Genomic DNA, 12752 nt, shown 5'->3' with positions numbered 1-12752 from the left:
AACAGTTTTCTAAAGCCACAAACGACTCCCTGTGAGGAGGTTATTAAAGAGTCGTTAAAAACACGTCTATGGTTAAAGATATCTTCACTAAACACACATGTTTGAATCCACACGAGTGGAATAAATGAATATATTGAACCACTGGGACGAACATGATGTTCCAAGAAGGTATGTTTCTGTAAAAACGAGAGAAAGTTGCAGACATTCATTGACACTTCGCGTCATACATGCATCCCTCGAACATGCCAACGTGCGCGTCACACGCACGAAAAGACCCGAGCACGGTTCGACACTTGTGTGACACTCACCGTGTGTTGTATGTGTGTGTGTGTGTGGAGTCCAAACAATTGACACACAAAACCGCTCTTTTTTCTCTCCCACGAATGGCGGGTCCGTGGGTTCGGAACCGCGAGCCCCCTTGTCCACGCGCGAGGCGAGCGTGGGCTGTGATGTGGAGCCGCGTGAGGGGGAAACACTAGCCTGTCCCGGCCCGGCTCGGTTCGCTCAAATTAAAAGTTGTGTTGTTCACAGAACCTTCCCTCTCTCTCTCTCTCTCTCCTTTTTTCTCTCTCTCTCTCTCTCTCCCCCTCTCTCTCTCTCTCTCTCTCTCTCTCTGGGTTTGTGCCAGTGACGTCACACTGCCCGTGCTAGCACATGAACGCGCAGATTTCGTGCCCGCCGCCTCGCCGCCATTGTGCCGCTATGATCCAGCCATTATTCTATATTATTCTACTAGGTTTATTTTAGCCAAAATAAAATGTTTGAAGCAGGAAAAACGAGTTCGATAAATCAGCCCTAAAGGTTCGAGATCATTGGTTGGGGTTTTTAGTTGATCAATACATTGATGTTTAGCGTCAGTTAATGGGAATAAACTGGGACATGTTTAATGATTGGACTGGTTGGAAGTCAGTCATTGAAAAAAAAAAGCTATTTTTGGTTATTGTATTTGTGTAGTTTATGTGTGATGTAAAAAAAAAAAACTGCCATAAGAGCTTGTTATAAAATAATTACTCAGTACTATATCAGTTATATGTGGGAAATAAATACATGAATATAATTCTGCCCTGCTCTAGTAGAAGAACTCACATTTCTCCGATCCTTAAAACTCTTCACTGGCTTCCAGTTTCTTTCAGGATCAACTTTAAAATTCTGGTTCTTACTTTCAGATCTATTCATGGTCAGGCTCCTCCTTACATCAGTGATCTGATCCAGCCTTACACCCCAGCTCGGGCTCTTAGGTCTGTGGATCAGAATCTACTGATGGTTCCTGAACACGGTTCAGGACCAGAGGTCATTGATTTTCTGGAACTCCTGTTGTGTTATCAGTTTTATCTTGATCTTTAAAGTATATACTTTATTGAATATTGTTTTGATTGTTTAAGCGCTTTGTGACCCTGGTCTGGAAAAGCGCTATACAAATAAAAATGACTTACTTACTTACTTACTATATCAGTTATATGTGGGAAATAAATACATGTATATAAGTATCTGAAATTGGAAACGCTTTCATTTGTATTTCTCGACACATTATTTGGATTTGTGTTTATTTAGCCAAATGCATGTTGTAGCAGGAAAACTAGCTCGGTAAATAGACTGCCTAAGAGTTTGAGGAGGATCAGGTTATTAAGACGCATTTGCCTATTGGTTACATTTTAATTTGAAAAATATATGTTCAGTTACTAAATGAGAAAAAACTGATTTGTGAAATGTGTGGTTGGAAGTTGACAGTCATGTTCAAATCAAATCGTCAATCTTTTTTTTATATATATATATTTGGTTATTGTATTTGCTTGGTAAATGAGTGAAAAAACACTATATTTTGTATTGTCAACACACTTTTTCCGATTTCTGTTTATTTAGCCAGATAAATGTCCATCTCCATAAATAGCCTGAGCAATAATTTGTGAAGGTTAAGGCTATACGGGTAAATTTGCACATTAGTTCACTTTAATTTTGATTTGACAAGTGAATTGACATTTTAATTACCTAAATATAAATAACCAGGATGGTGTTTCCTAATATAAAATGCCAAGATTGGTTGGCATTTGTTTCAGTCATATTGGTTTGTGTATCATATCAGCTTTAGGATCTTTTAATTTTATCTCATACTGTGTGGCATATAAAGACAACATTAAAGTAAATAATATTATCTAAAATTCATTCACATAGAGAAAGTCCCAAACGATCATGTGGATCAGCTTTATGTTTATAGAACACTTTTAATATTCTATACTTGAGATAAATACGGAATTGGTTATAAAATAAACCATCTTTTACATAATCGTTCCTACTATAAGTATTATGTATTAGATAAATATGTATACTTTACCCTCCAAAGAAAAAAAGTTCACTCAAAAGACACGGTGACTTGAGGACATCTAGCGGTACAACTGAGTATTGCATTGTACAAGCTGTCGCAGGGATCCACAAATCTTTTGGGACGATCCATCCATCCATCCATCCATCCATCCATCCATCCATCCATCCATCCATCCATCCATCCATCCATCCCTCCCTCCCTCCTTCCATCCATCCCTCCATCCATCCATCCATCCATCCATCCATCCATCCATCCATCCATCCATCCATCCATCCATCCATCCATCCATCCATCCATCCATCCATCCATCCATCCATCCATCCATCCATCCATCCATCCATCCTTGAATGTCGTGTATATTTAAAATCAAAATCTTTTATCGCATGAATATTTCACTATTTTGTGGTGTAACAGAGAAGCAATAAACGAGTGCAAGTAGGAACATGTCTGAGGTGTTTTCATCTTCTTTGTATAACATCATCTCTGCACTACAAACACAGCGGTTACCGAATATTTGTAGACCAGGGGTTTCAAACTAAATTGCACAAGGAGCCATGTTGTTGTTGTTATTGTTGTTGTTTTTTTTTCATTTTTGAGAACTCAATACATCTTAATTATCCATGTGTTTGTTATTATTTCCAATACAAAGTTGTTTCCTTTTACATTAGTTACACTGTTATTAAAAGTATCTGTAAAATTGTAGACATAAATAAAGTCTTTATCCATCATGAAATTAAATTAATCATTCGTCTATCCAAATGATGTGGGTAAGTGGGAATTGGCCCCCGGTCCTCATTTTGACACTGTTAGATTAGATTAGATTTTCCTTTATTAGTCCCAAAAGGGGAAAATCTAGACTATATGCATCTATCATACCATCATATCTACCATGGTTGTTTTTTTTTATCACGCAGCTCTTTATTTTGTGTCTATATAAATGCTTTTTTTGTTGTTTTTTCATTAACGTTAATTGCACTTGATATTATTACAAGTCAGGTCTACAAGAATTACAACAAAATATATTATTTTAATTTTATAAATACTTGTGATTCTTTTTTATTTATTGATAAGGAAGTTTACTTTCCCTTTCTTATAGTTTTTCTTATTGGTCATTTCTCTTTCAACTAGGACTTTCACCTTCATTTTTTAAATTAAATAAACTGTTGGAAGACTGGAGGAAAAGGAAGAAGAATCTTTGCATATGAAATTGCAAAAAAAATGCGCGTGTCGTCAACATATTACTTTCATTATGCAGTAATGATCTTATGAAAGCATGACAGTCAATTCAATTGTAAACATGACCCACATTTGGACAGAACTCAGAGCAGACGTGGATTCATGGGGTACAGGTTGAATGAGAAGGTGCTGGGAAGGATCAGATATTCTGACATTTTTGATTGATTTAAGTTTCGAGACGTTCAGGCTCGAGCGGTGACCTCATTCAGGGAGGGTACGATCATGTGACTTCAAAACAAAGAGTAACTGCTGCAAGATGAGAAACGCAGCCGACAAAACGTAAACAACGAGCTACAGTATAACTGATGGCGTAAACCTTATTTTTTTTTTATAATGATTTAAAATTGAATTATACTCTTAAAATACAACAATTAAGACCATTTTGTTTTAAAAAATGCGGTGTTTTAAGATGTATCCAGAATATACGCAAGGGCGAACGAAACAGGAAGTGGTTAACGCTCTTGAAACAGGAAGTCCTTGTCTTGGGGTCTTCACTGCCAGTTCCTGGGACATCAAAACAAACACATAGAAGGTGAAGTCGAGTGAGGTCTTCACATGCTGGACTTTCCCAGGCGGTCATCATGTTCAAGTCGTGCTGCATCTACTGCTCTGGCTTCTTCTCTCTCGCCTTCCTCATCGCGGGGATCGCGTTGGTTTTAACCAACGTTTTCCCACACCTTGTCCAGTCAATGGTCAAAAAGGTAAAGTAGATTTAAATTTTTACGTTTACTCTCATTGAAAGTCAGTCAAATGTCTGATTAAATATAGCTGATAAAATGACACATGCTCGTGTTTACATTGTGTTTCTAAATGTATTGTATTTAATAAAATTAGCAGTTGAACTATTGCCCCTATGATAACTTCCTCTTATTTATGCTACATTATAACATTTTAATTCTAATGCTAAGTCAGCATCTTAAGGTTCTTGAAAGTGACCTGTTTTTTTTTGTTTTTCTTTTGACAGAAGAAAAAAGGAACTGACTGTGTTTTTTGTCTCCTTCAGCAAGTGGTTCTACAAAATGGCACGATGGCATTTGATGCCTGGGAAAGTCCACCGGCGCCGATCTACATGCAGTTTTATTTCTTTAACCTGACCAACCCGGCAGAGGTGATGGATGGAGCCAGACCGGCGGTGCTGGAGAAGGGACCGTACACATACAGGTTAGAGAGAGGTTTGGGTTTATAAAATGTACTCTAATGAAAATGATACATGTTTCTGCAGTTATATTTTCTTGTGTATACCTCAGTTGGACGTTTAGACTAAACAACGTTGCAGTCGTGTGACCTTTTTCCGACTGATCAGAAGGATTAACTTTATGTGCAACAGTTGAGACTGAGAAGCTACGACAGTGAAGCTAGTGTCTGAGGGGGAAGAACTGCTGAGTAACGAAGGAGCAAAACAAACAACTTGTTGTGTGCAAAACAGCACCCTCTAGATATCACTGTTATTATCAGAGTGTTACTGTTTTTTTACAATGAGAAGGATCTGGTTGCAGTCCCTCACAACCCAAGTGTTCTTCTGTGATCCAGGGAGTACCGTCCGATGGAGGAAATCGACTTTCTTGACAACGGCACCAAGGTGGCGGCAGTCAACAATAAAACCTATATATTTCAGCGGAACATGTCCAGCGGTCCAGAGAGCGACCTGATCCGGACGGTGAACATCCCTGCCGTGGTGAGTATTTGGGTCGGGACAGACGGTTGTTATTACTGTTTAATTATCGACATGTTAGTTGTACCACTTGTTGTTCAAAGTGGTGGAACTGTCTTTTATAATTTGAACAATTTTTTACAAGAATAACTTAACTGATAAACATATAGAGCTGTCAAGCCTTTTGTAGTTTAACTGAGGAGTGAATCTATTTGTACTACACTTGAAAATCTATATTATTCTCCTAGATTTTAGCTTCTTATTCTATTTTAATAAAAACAAAGTCTCTATCCGGACATATTTTGTTATTCAAATGTATTACCAACGATTGCGATCACTTTTTATATATTTATGTTTTCTAATTTGTTGAGAGATTTACTCCAAAAGTGCACAGTAGTTGACAGTATTTTATATATATTTATATTTATATTTATATACAAAAATCAAAAGAATACATTTAATCTTACGGGAATAGTTTTGTATGGAACAAATACAAATATTTAATTGCTAATAAACCTTAAAGTAATTATGGAGGGAGTACATTTAATTTATATATCATTATATATAACATACCTTCTATTTTAATTCTTATAGTACATTTTTGAAAAGGATTCAAAATTTAGTTGATTTTTTTAATTCCGAAATGAGAAAATGGTTGCAGATAAGCTGTGCTGTAGCAAAGACTATTTTTGCAAATCTTGTCAAATCCCTTTCAATCATAACACACTGCAACAATGCAAGCTGATATGTCTTAATCTGCTTAATCTAATGTTTTTATATAAAAAATATAGTATATTTTTGTCTGGTCGAAGTACGATTCACCATTTTTTCCTCCTCACAGACGCTCATGGAGCGATTCAAAAACAACTCTTTTGTTGCACGTCTGATCTCTGACTACATGCGCTTCACCGGGGAAACTCTGTTCGCCACTCACAGTGTGGCAGAACTCTTGTGGGGGTACGAGGACGCTCTGCTCAAAGCAGTGCACCTCGTTCAGCACGACGTTGATGAAGAGTTTGGACTCTTTTACAAGGTTTGTTCTGATCTTCTAACATTAGTTGTTTTTTTTTTAAAAGTGGATCAACGACGAGTGTTTGTGTCTTCTGGTTCAGAACAACGGCTCTAATGACGGACAGTACGTGTTCCACACGGGCCTGGACAACTACAAAGACTTCGCCAGGGTGGATACGTGGAACGGTGGAAGGTATTTGCTCCTGGTTTTTCATCTCTTTTGTAAATCCAATCACTTATCTCTGGTTGACGATAACGACTTCTAACACTTCTGACTGACTTTGATGACATCATGATCAGTCACTTGATGATGTCAATGTGTCGTTTGATCTACAACAGCTGTCAATCAAGAATCATCACGAGAGAAAATCTAATCAAGACTCTTGTCTCACAATCGCCTGATGAGGCTTTTATTTATGAATTCAACCACCTTTCTCTTCTCCAACACCTTGTTTTCAACTCATTCCACTAACATTTGCTATTCTATTGTGTTGTAACTGAACATATCTCTCTGAAGATCCCTGGCCTGGTGGACGTCCGATCAGTGCAACATGATTAACGGAACCAACGGAGCATCTTTTCATCCTGTCGTCGAAAAGAATGAGTCACTTTACATGTTTTCCTCCGACCTGTGCAGGTGAGTCCCCGGAAAGAGTGACTCGTTTACAACGAACCAGGCAAATGATGATGATGATGATCTTTTATAGCTGAACATTTTTAATTTCTTTGTTTACTTAATCTCCGGTAAAACGGTTACAAGAGATTATAAAGGAGAGTTATTATGTTTATGTTTCTTTCTGATTGTCGGAACAACAATTATCGGTAAAAACCATAAAGTGTAAATTATTTAGATTTTATTATTATAATTTTATTTTTCAGGACTATAAGGAGTACTGGGTTATAATATGCAGAGTATATTTTTGAGGAAATTAAAGGATTTTATGTGCACTATAAAGTCTGAAAATATGGTAATATTAGCATCTTTAATGTATATTATTTAGACAGAATAGTGATGAATCAGATCTGACATTTGATAAGCTAAATATAGTTGTTTTTTTTTTAGCTTGAAAGTTTAATGATAATCCTGCAAATCATGATGAAACTAATAATTATCATTATTGAATTTCATCTGCCTCGGTTCAAAGTTATATTTTTTAACTGGGAAATAAACCAAAATCCAACATCCTTTATCATGAATCTTGCTGTCTTTGATTATTTTTTTTAAAGTAAAACGACTCCCTTTAGGTGATGATTGTCCTGCTGATCTTATTCTGACCCAGTATCCGAGTTGAACTAGAGATTATAGAGACAGATTTAGCTGCTCTTTACTCTCTAGAATGAGTCAGTGTTCGTGTTGTAAGCTAAGGTAGAACTTTATTGTATGTGCTGAGAGACATTTCACTTATAAAGAGACAAAGAAAGCTGCAGACAAACGTGTGTAAAAGTTGATGGGGATGTTAAAGACTTGTAAAAACATTCTCTACACAAAGTCCAGTTGCTCCTATATTGGATCAGCTGGATCCGGAGAGAGTCATTAACCAGCTGTGACTCCGCCCAGGTCTCTGTACGCTCTGTACGAGAAGGAAGTGACGGTGAAGGGGATCCCCGGGTATCGCTTCGTCCCCCCCAGCGAGGTGTTCGCCAACAAGACCGTGAACCCAGCGAACGCAGGCTTCTGCGTTCCGGCCGAAAATTGCCTCGGCTCCGGAGTCCTGAACGTCAGCCCCTGCAAACAAGGTGCGAAAAACGAGCCCGACGTGAATGAATGAAGCCGTTTTGAAAATATAATGATCGGTGTTGATTCGACCTGCAGGCGCTCCCATCATCATGTCCTCGCCACATTTCTACCAGGGCGATGAGAAGTTCATCCACGACGTGATTGGAATGAAGCCCAAGAAGGAATACCACGAGACCGCCATAGACATCAACCCGGTACGATTGCAAACCTGTTTTTAATTGTTTATTCTTTCCTGAAGCTTCTTTTAGAAAACCGCTTCATCCGTAACTCCTGAAACCACAAAGTAAAATGTTTATTCAACAACATCTCTGCACTCGAGTGTTTGTAGGTGTTGTGATCACTTATTTATCTAGCTCTGCCGATGCGTTCACTGAGAGGGAGTGAGATGAGAATTCTTAAAAGGGTTCACATTTTCTTTTCATTACCTTTGAGGCCATTGTCATCAATACTTGGAGTGGATTATCTGTGTCCTGTCAGTGTTGACTTCTTGACCTTCAGGACAGCCGTGGATTGAATCATTATTTCTGATTGATCAGCGTCAGACGTTAAGTATTGAATGAATGATGACATTATTAATTCAACTAGAGTGCTTTACTGTCTACATCGTTTAAGTTCAAAGTGGATGATTGTTGCTGCTGATGTGTGTTTAAAAGCTTAAAGATCACACATCCATTTACTGTGGAACATTGCACTACTCGTGGTGACCACTAGATAGCGCCCTTTGTTAGAGCGTAATGTGCCGCTGCTGCCTGTTATCCTCATGGCGGGGCAGTCTATTTATAAAACCCTGGTTAAACATTAAAAACAGGCAGTACAAGTCTCCTTGAGATAAGCACTCACAGCGCCCCTCATGTCAAATAATAACTCTGAGATAAGGTCAGAAGACGACAAACAGGACTTGTGTCGATTTAAAGATGATTGTTAAGAAGTCAATGATTAAAGGTTCAGTCAATGTCTTCATAATGGCGCAGAAATGCACCGATAACTCCTGGACGTGGGTTGAATATGAAAGAAAAATGAAAGAAAAAGCATAAATAAACCGCTCAGGATGGAATGAAACGAATAAAAGACAGATTTTTGTTTGGATCAAGTGACCTTGTCGTGCCAGAGGTGAGTCGTGGTGTCAGGAAAGATTAAATATGAATGATTCTCTAACCCGGTGTGTTGCTACTGTTTTCACTGAAAATCCCTCTAATCTCCTCACCAGAGTGTCACCAGATTAGACCTCAGATTAGTCGGTTATTCACCTGAGAGACGCTCGTAAAGATACTCGCCGGCGCCATTGTGTCATTCCATGGGTTCGCCCGAGGTCAATGTGACTGATCAGGAGAGGAAGTGGTTTAAAATGTGACTTATTTCCGAACAAACGTTTCTATCTTGCAGCTCACTGGGATCGTCCTGCGAGCGGCCAAGCGTCTCCAGATCAACGTGTTCATTGAAAAACTGCCAGCGTTCAGGTATTTCCTTGTTGTTCTTTAAAGGCATCTTTGAGTGTCGTAAAGTGCCACCATCACCTTTATGAACGGACTTTTGGACAGAGTGGCCGCTTGACGACAGAGAGAACAAAACACATCAACATGTTAGTAAATCACAAATTAATTATCTTGATTAGCTTCTTAATATCTGAACCTGAACAGCTGTGGTGATGCTTTAAAAGTCATGAAGATACCAACTCTTTATTTTAACATCATTATTTTGAAAATGATTTCACTCTTACTCTTTCTCTTTTTTTTAATTGCATTATTTTCACAGACCAACCTTCAGATAAATAAAGAGTCCTTTTGCTAAGTTTACAAGTTTTTTTTTTTTTTAGTAAACTTGACTGAAAAGAGCGTCTTGACTTGTCACGAGTCACAAGCTAATACACAAGTCACTCCTGAGTATGGAGAAAATTCTTTTTTTTTCTAAATAAAACACATTTTAGACATAATAATCTATAAAACTGAAATAATGTCAACATATTTGATGAAAGACGGAATAAAGAAAAAAAAACATTAATACACAAACTCAACCTAAACAACTACATAAAAACAATATTATAAAACGTAGTTATTGAATTAATTCCAAGTTATATTCATTTAATTTTAATATTCTCAATAAAGGCCATAAAAAAATCTATACATGAAACGCGTATATTTAATATTAAGGCACATTATTAAAAAAAAAAAACTTTAGTAACAAGGTATATAAAGAGTTAAACTAGTTTTATCAAATAAAATGTCATATAAAATGAAGCTCTCAGGAGCTATATTTTATAGTTTTACTCAGACCTCATGAGGGCCTCATAAATACAGTCCTACAAGGGGCCCCCGGGCTGAACATCGGTTTGTCGTCGAGTGTACTTCATCATGAAAACAAATGAAAAGACGTCTTTATGAATCCAAAAGATAAGGGACTTTATGTTCTTAATCTGTGACCTGTCCAGGTTATCGCCTGCCTTTTGCCCTAGGTAGCTGGGACAGAAAACAGAGAAGATGAACATGGATTTTCACAGATTCATGAAGATCCGACCTCTTCAAGTAGTGAATGTGTTCTTTCTTTCAGTGAAACCGAGAAGGTGACCCCGGTGTTCCTCCCGGTCTTGTACCTGAACGAGGTAAATCACGCTTAGTTTCGTCGATTTTGACTCGCGCTCGCCGACTCTGATCCGTCTCCGTGTGAAACCTCAGAGCGTCGTGATCGACGACGGCTCCGCCGCGAAGCTCAAGGCCATCGTCCTGGAGGAGAACCTGGTGGTGAACGTGCCCTTCATGCTCATGGGCATCGGCATCATCCTGGCCGTCGGCTTCATGTTCCTCATGTGTTGGCAGAAGGTCCCGGAGGTAACGCGAGCCGCCGAACTGAAACCAGATCCCGTCTGGAAATGTGTGATTTTTGGATTTGTGACGCGAGTTTGTGACTTTTTGTGTTGCAGAGCACTGTAGCCGAGCGACAGCCGCTGCTCACCTCGTAGAGTCGCACCACGACGCCTCCGGTCAAGCTATACACGCTAGTGACGAACGACCTTTGACCCCGCTTTGTCCGACGTCTGGTCGGAATATTTGACTTAGTAACACGAACAAAAATCAGTTCTACTGAGAGTTTTAAAAAAAAGTTAAAAGTGATTGTGACATTTTTATTTGACTTTTGAAAAAGCTTGACGTGACATGATATTCACTTTTATTGAATCGTACATGTAATGCTTTTAATTTAAAATTGTTGGATAATAATACAAATGATACATTTTAAAGAGGAGCCACCGTGGGATGTATTCAATTTGTTTGTACGAGGAGTTGCAGAACTAAACTGATGATCAGAAAAACCTGTTCTCACAGAAGGTTTTTAGTGCTAGAATTTTAAATAACGTTAAAACTGATTTTTTCTTTTTTTTGAATTGTCTCTTTAAAAAGAAATTTGTCTTTCCCAAAAAATGTATCGTGAAGCTTTTGGAATTGGCAACTTTCCTCCTTGATCTCAATTGTTCCAAATCTAAACCTCACTGCTGAACTTGTCCTTCTTCTGATATGTTCTCGCCATGTTGCTCACTAACTTCTCGTCAGACTTGTGTGAAAAAGGGAAGTATTTTCTGATGAATGGAGTTCGTGTGTCTAACATACCCTGAAGGGAAGAACCTTTTTTTTTTTGATGAGTCGGTGTTTATTGATGTGACGCCATTTTGTTGTTTTAACGTGAGTTTTGTACATTTGCGCGAACCAAGTAGAAGCAAAACCCTTGATCACTACGTGTTGCTGCTGCAGATAATCTTTGCATGCGGGAATGTCTCGTCGGGCTACCTGCTTGTTACCGCATGAGATAATCGAGTAACAGATTTTAAAGAACGTTATCCTTGTTTACATGTTGCTCATAGGTCAGTTGTTTGAAATAAACCGAGTTTGCTTCACACTGTTTATGACTGATCACTCTTTTACACCTGGTGGTCACTGTTAGGGACACCCTGGACAGGAGGGATGACATCATATAGACAACAACTTCTAACTACAGCTCTCACTATTCTTAGTCCGTGGGAGGAAACTTGAGGTCCCTGAGACGTATTTAAAATACAATTTAACGGAGCAAATGAAACATTTTATTTCACTAACAGTGTCCAGTCTTTTTTGTTGAAGAATATATTAAAAATATATCAATAAAGAGTACTTTTTTTTTACAATATTTCATTTCTTGTTTCTTATCAGAAATTGATTAATATCCAAAGATTATTTTTGGAAATAAATGTGTCGTATTTTGCATCAATACACTGCATATCGGTTCATTTATACTGACATTTTCATTTATATATTTTATAATGGAGTTTATTTTTCATTAACTATACTATTTCTTTATGCCAAATATTTATTCTTGATATTTGGGTTTTTATTAAATAATAACTAAAGTAAAATAAGGGCAACAAATGGCTTTATTTAAAACACAGACTTAAAACGACTTCCGAAGTGGTGAAGCTCGTTCATCTCGACCCAGAGACTGCACAAGGGATACCAGAAACACATTTGTTTTTATCTATAAATCAATGTGTGGAGATTTTGGTGATCTAGGAAAGCAATCAATGTCGAAAAAGTTGAAAAAAATGTATATTTAACAAACATTCTGTAGCAGAAAGTCTGATTGAAATATTGTATTTCCATTATTAGGCTCAATTTATTTCAACCCTTGTGGGTCACGGTGACCCAGAGACAACACAAGGGATATAACAACCAGATTTTGTTTTCGGGCCTACAGATAACACAAGTGTTAAACTTTGAGTCAACCGTCCAGGTGAGGATTCGTAGATGATTGTTCTGAATGCAAAGGAAATGGACGTA

At 37.9% G+C, this 12752-nt stretch overlaps 2 protein-coding genes across 2 annotated transcripts in view; one reads left to right on the top strand and one right to left on the bottom strand.

Annotated features, from left to right (window-relative positions):
* Positions 1-524, bottom strand: part of rai14 (retinoic acid induced 14) — a 35635-nt gene extending 35111 nt beyond the window's left edge. Inside the window, exon 1 of the mRNA XM_087791264.1 lies at positions 309-524. The gene's annotated coding sequence lies outside the window, so the exon portion shown is untranslated. The remainder of the gene's footprint in view (positions 1-308) is intronic.
* A 3532-nt stretch (positions 525-4056) lies between these two features.
* Positions 4057-11836, top strand: scarb2c (scavenger receptor class B, member 2c). Its single transcript, XM_087791263.1, has 12 exons — positions 4057-4257; positions 4560-4717; positions 5087-5231; positions 6049-6240; positions 6320-6411; positions 6736-6855; positions 7777-7955; positions 8032-8150; positions 9340-9413; positions 10501-10552; positions 10626-10778; positions 10871-11836. Exons 1-12 carry the CDS (start codon positions 4138-4140, stop codon positions 10907-10909), a joined length of 1443 nt encoding a protein of 480 aa, XP_087647389.1. The 5' UTR covers positions 4057-4137; the 3' UTR covers positions 10910-11836.
* The last annotated feature ends 916 nt before the right edge of the window (positions 11837-12752 follow it).

This window comes from Callionymus lyra, chromosome 5, assembly GCF_982586985.1.
Source record: "Callionymus lyra chromosome 5, fCalLyr1.hap1.1, whole genome shotgun sequence".
Taxonomy (NCBI): Eukaryota; Metazoa; Chordata; class Actinopteri; order Syngnathiformes; family Callionymidae; genus Callionymus; species Callionymus lyra.
This window is presented reverse-complemented; position numbering and strand designations above follow the sequence as displayed.

Excerpts from the sequence above, each read along its gene's own strand:
- scarb2c (XM_087791263.1), top strand. The coding sequence starts at position 4,138 with ATGTTCAAGTCGTGCTGCATCTACTGCTCTGGCTTCTTCTCTCTCGCC. Across the intron at positions 6,241-6,319 it reads AGTTTGGACTCTTTTACAAG|AACAACGGCTCTAATGACGG; the intron begins GTTTGTTCTGAT and ends CTTCTGGTTCAG. Across the intron at positions 9,414-10,500 it reads GAAAAACTGCCAGCGTTCAG|TGAAACCGAGAAGGTGACCC; the intron begins GTATTTCCTTGT and ends TCTTTCTTTCAG.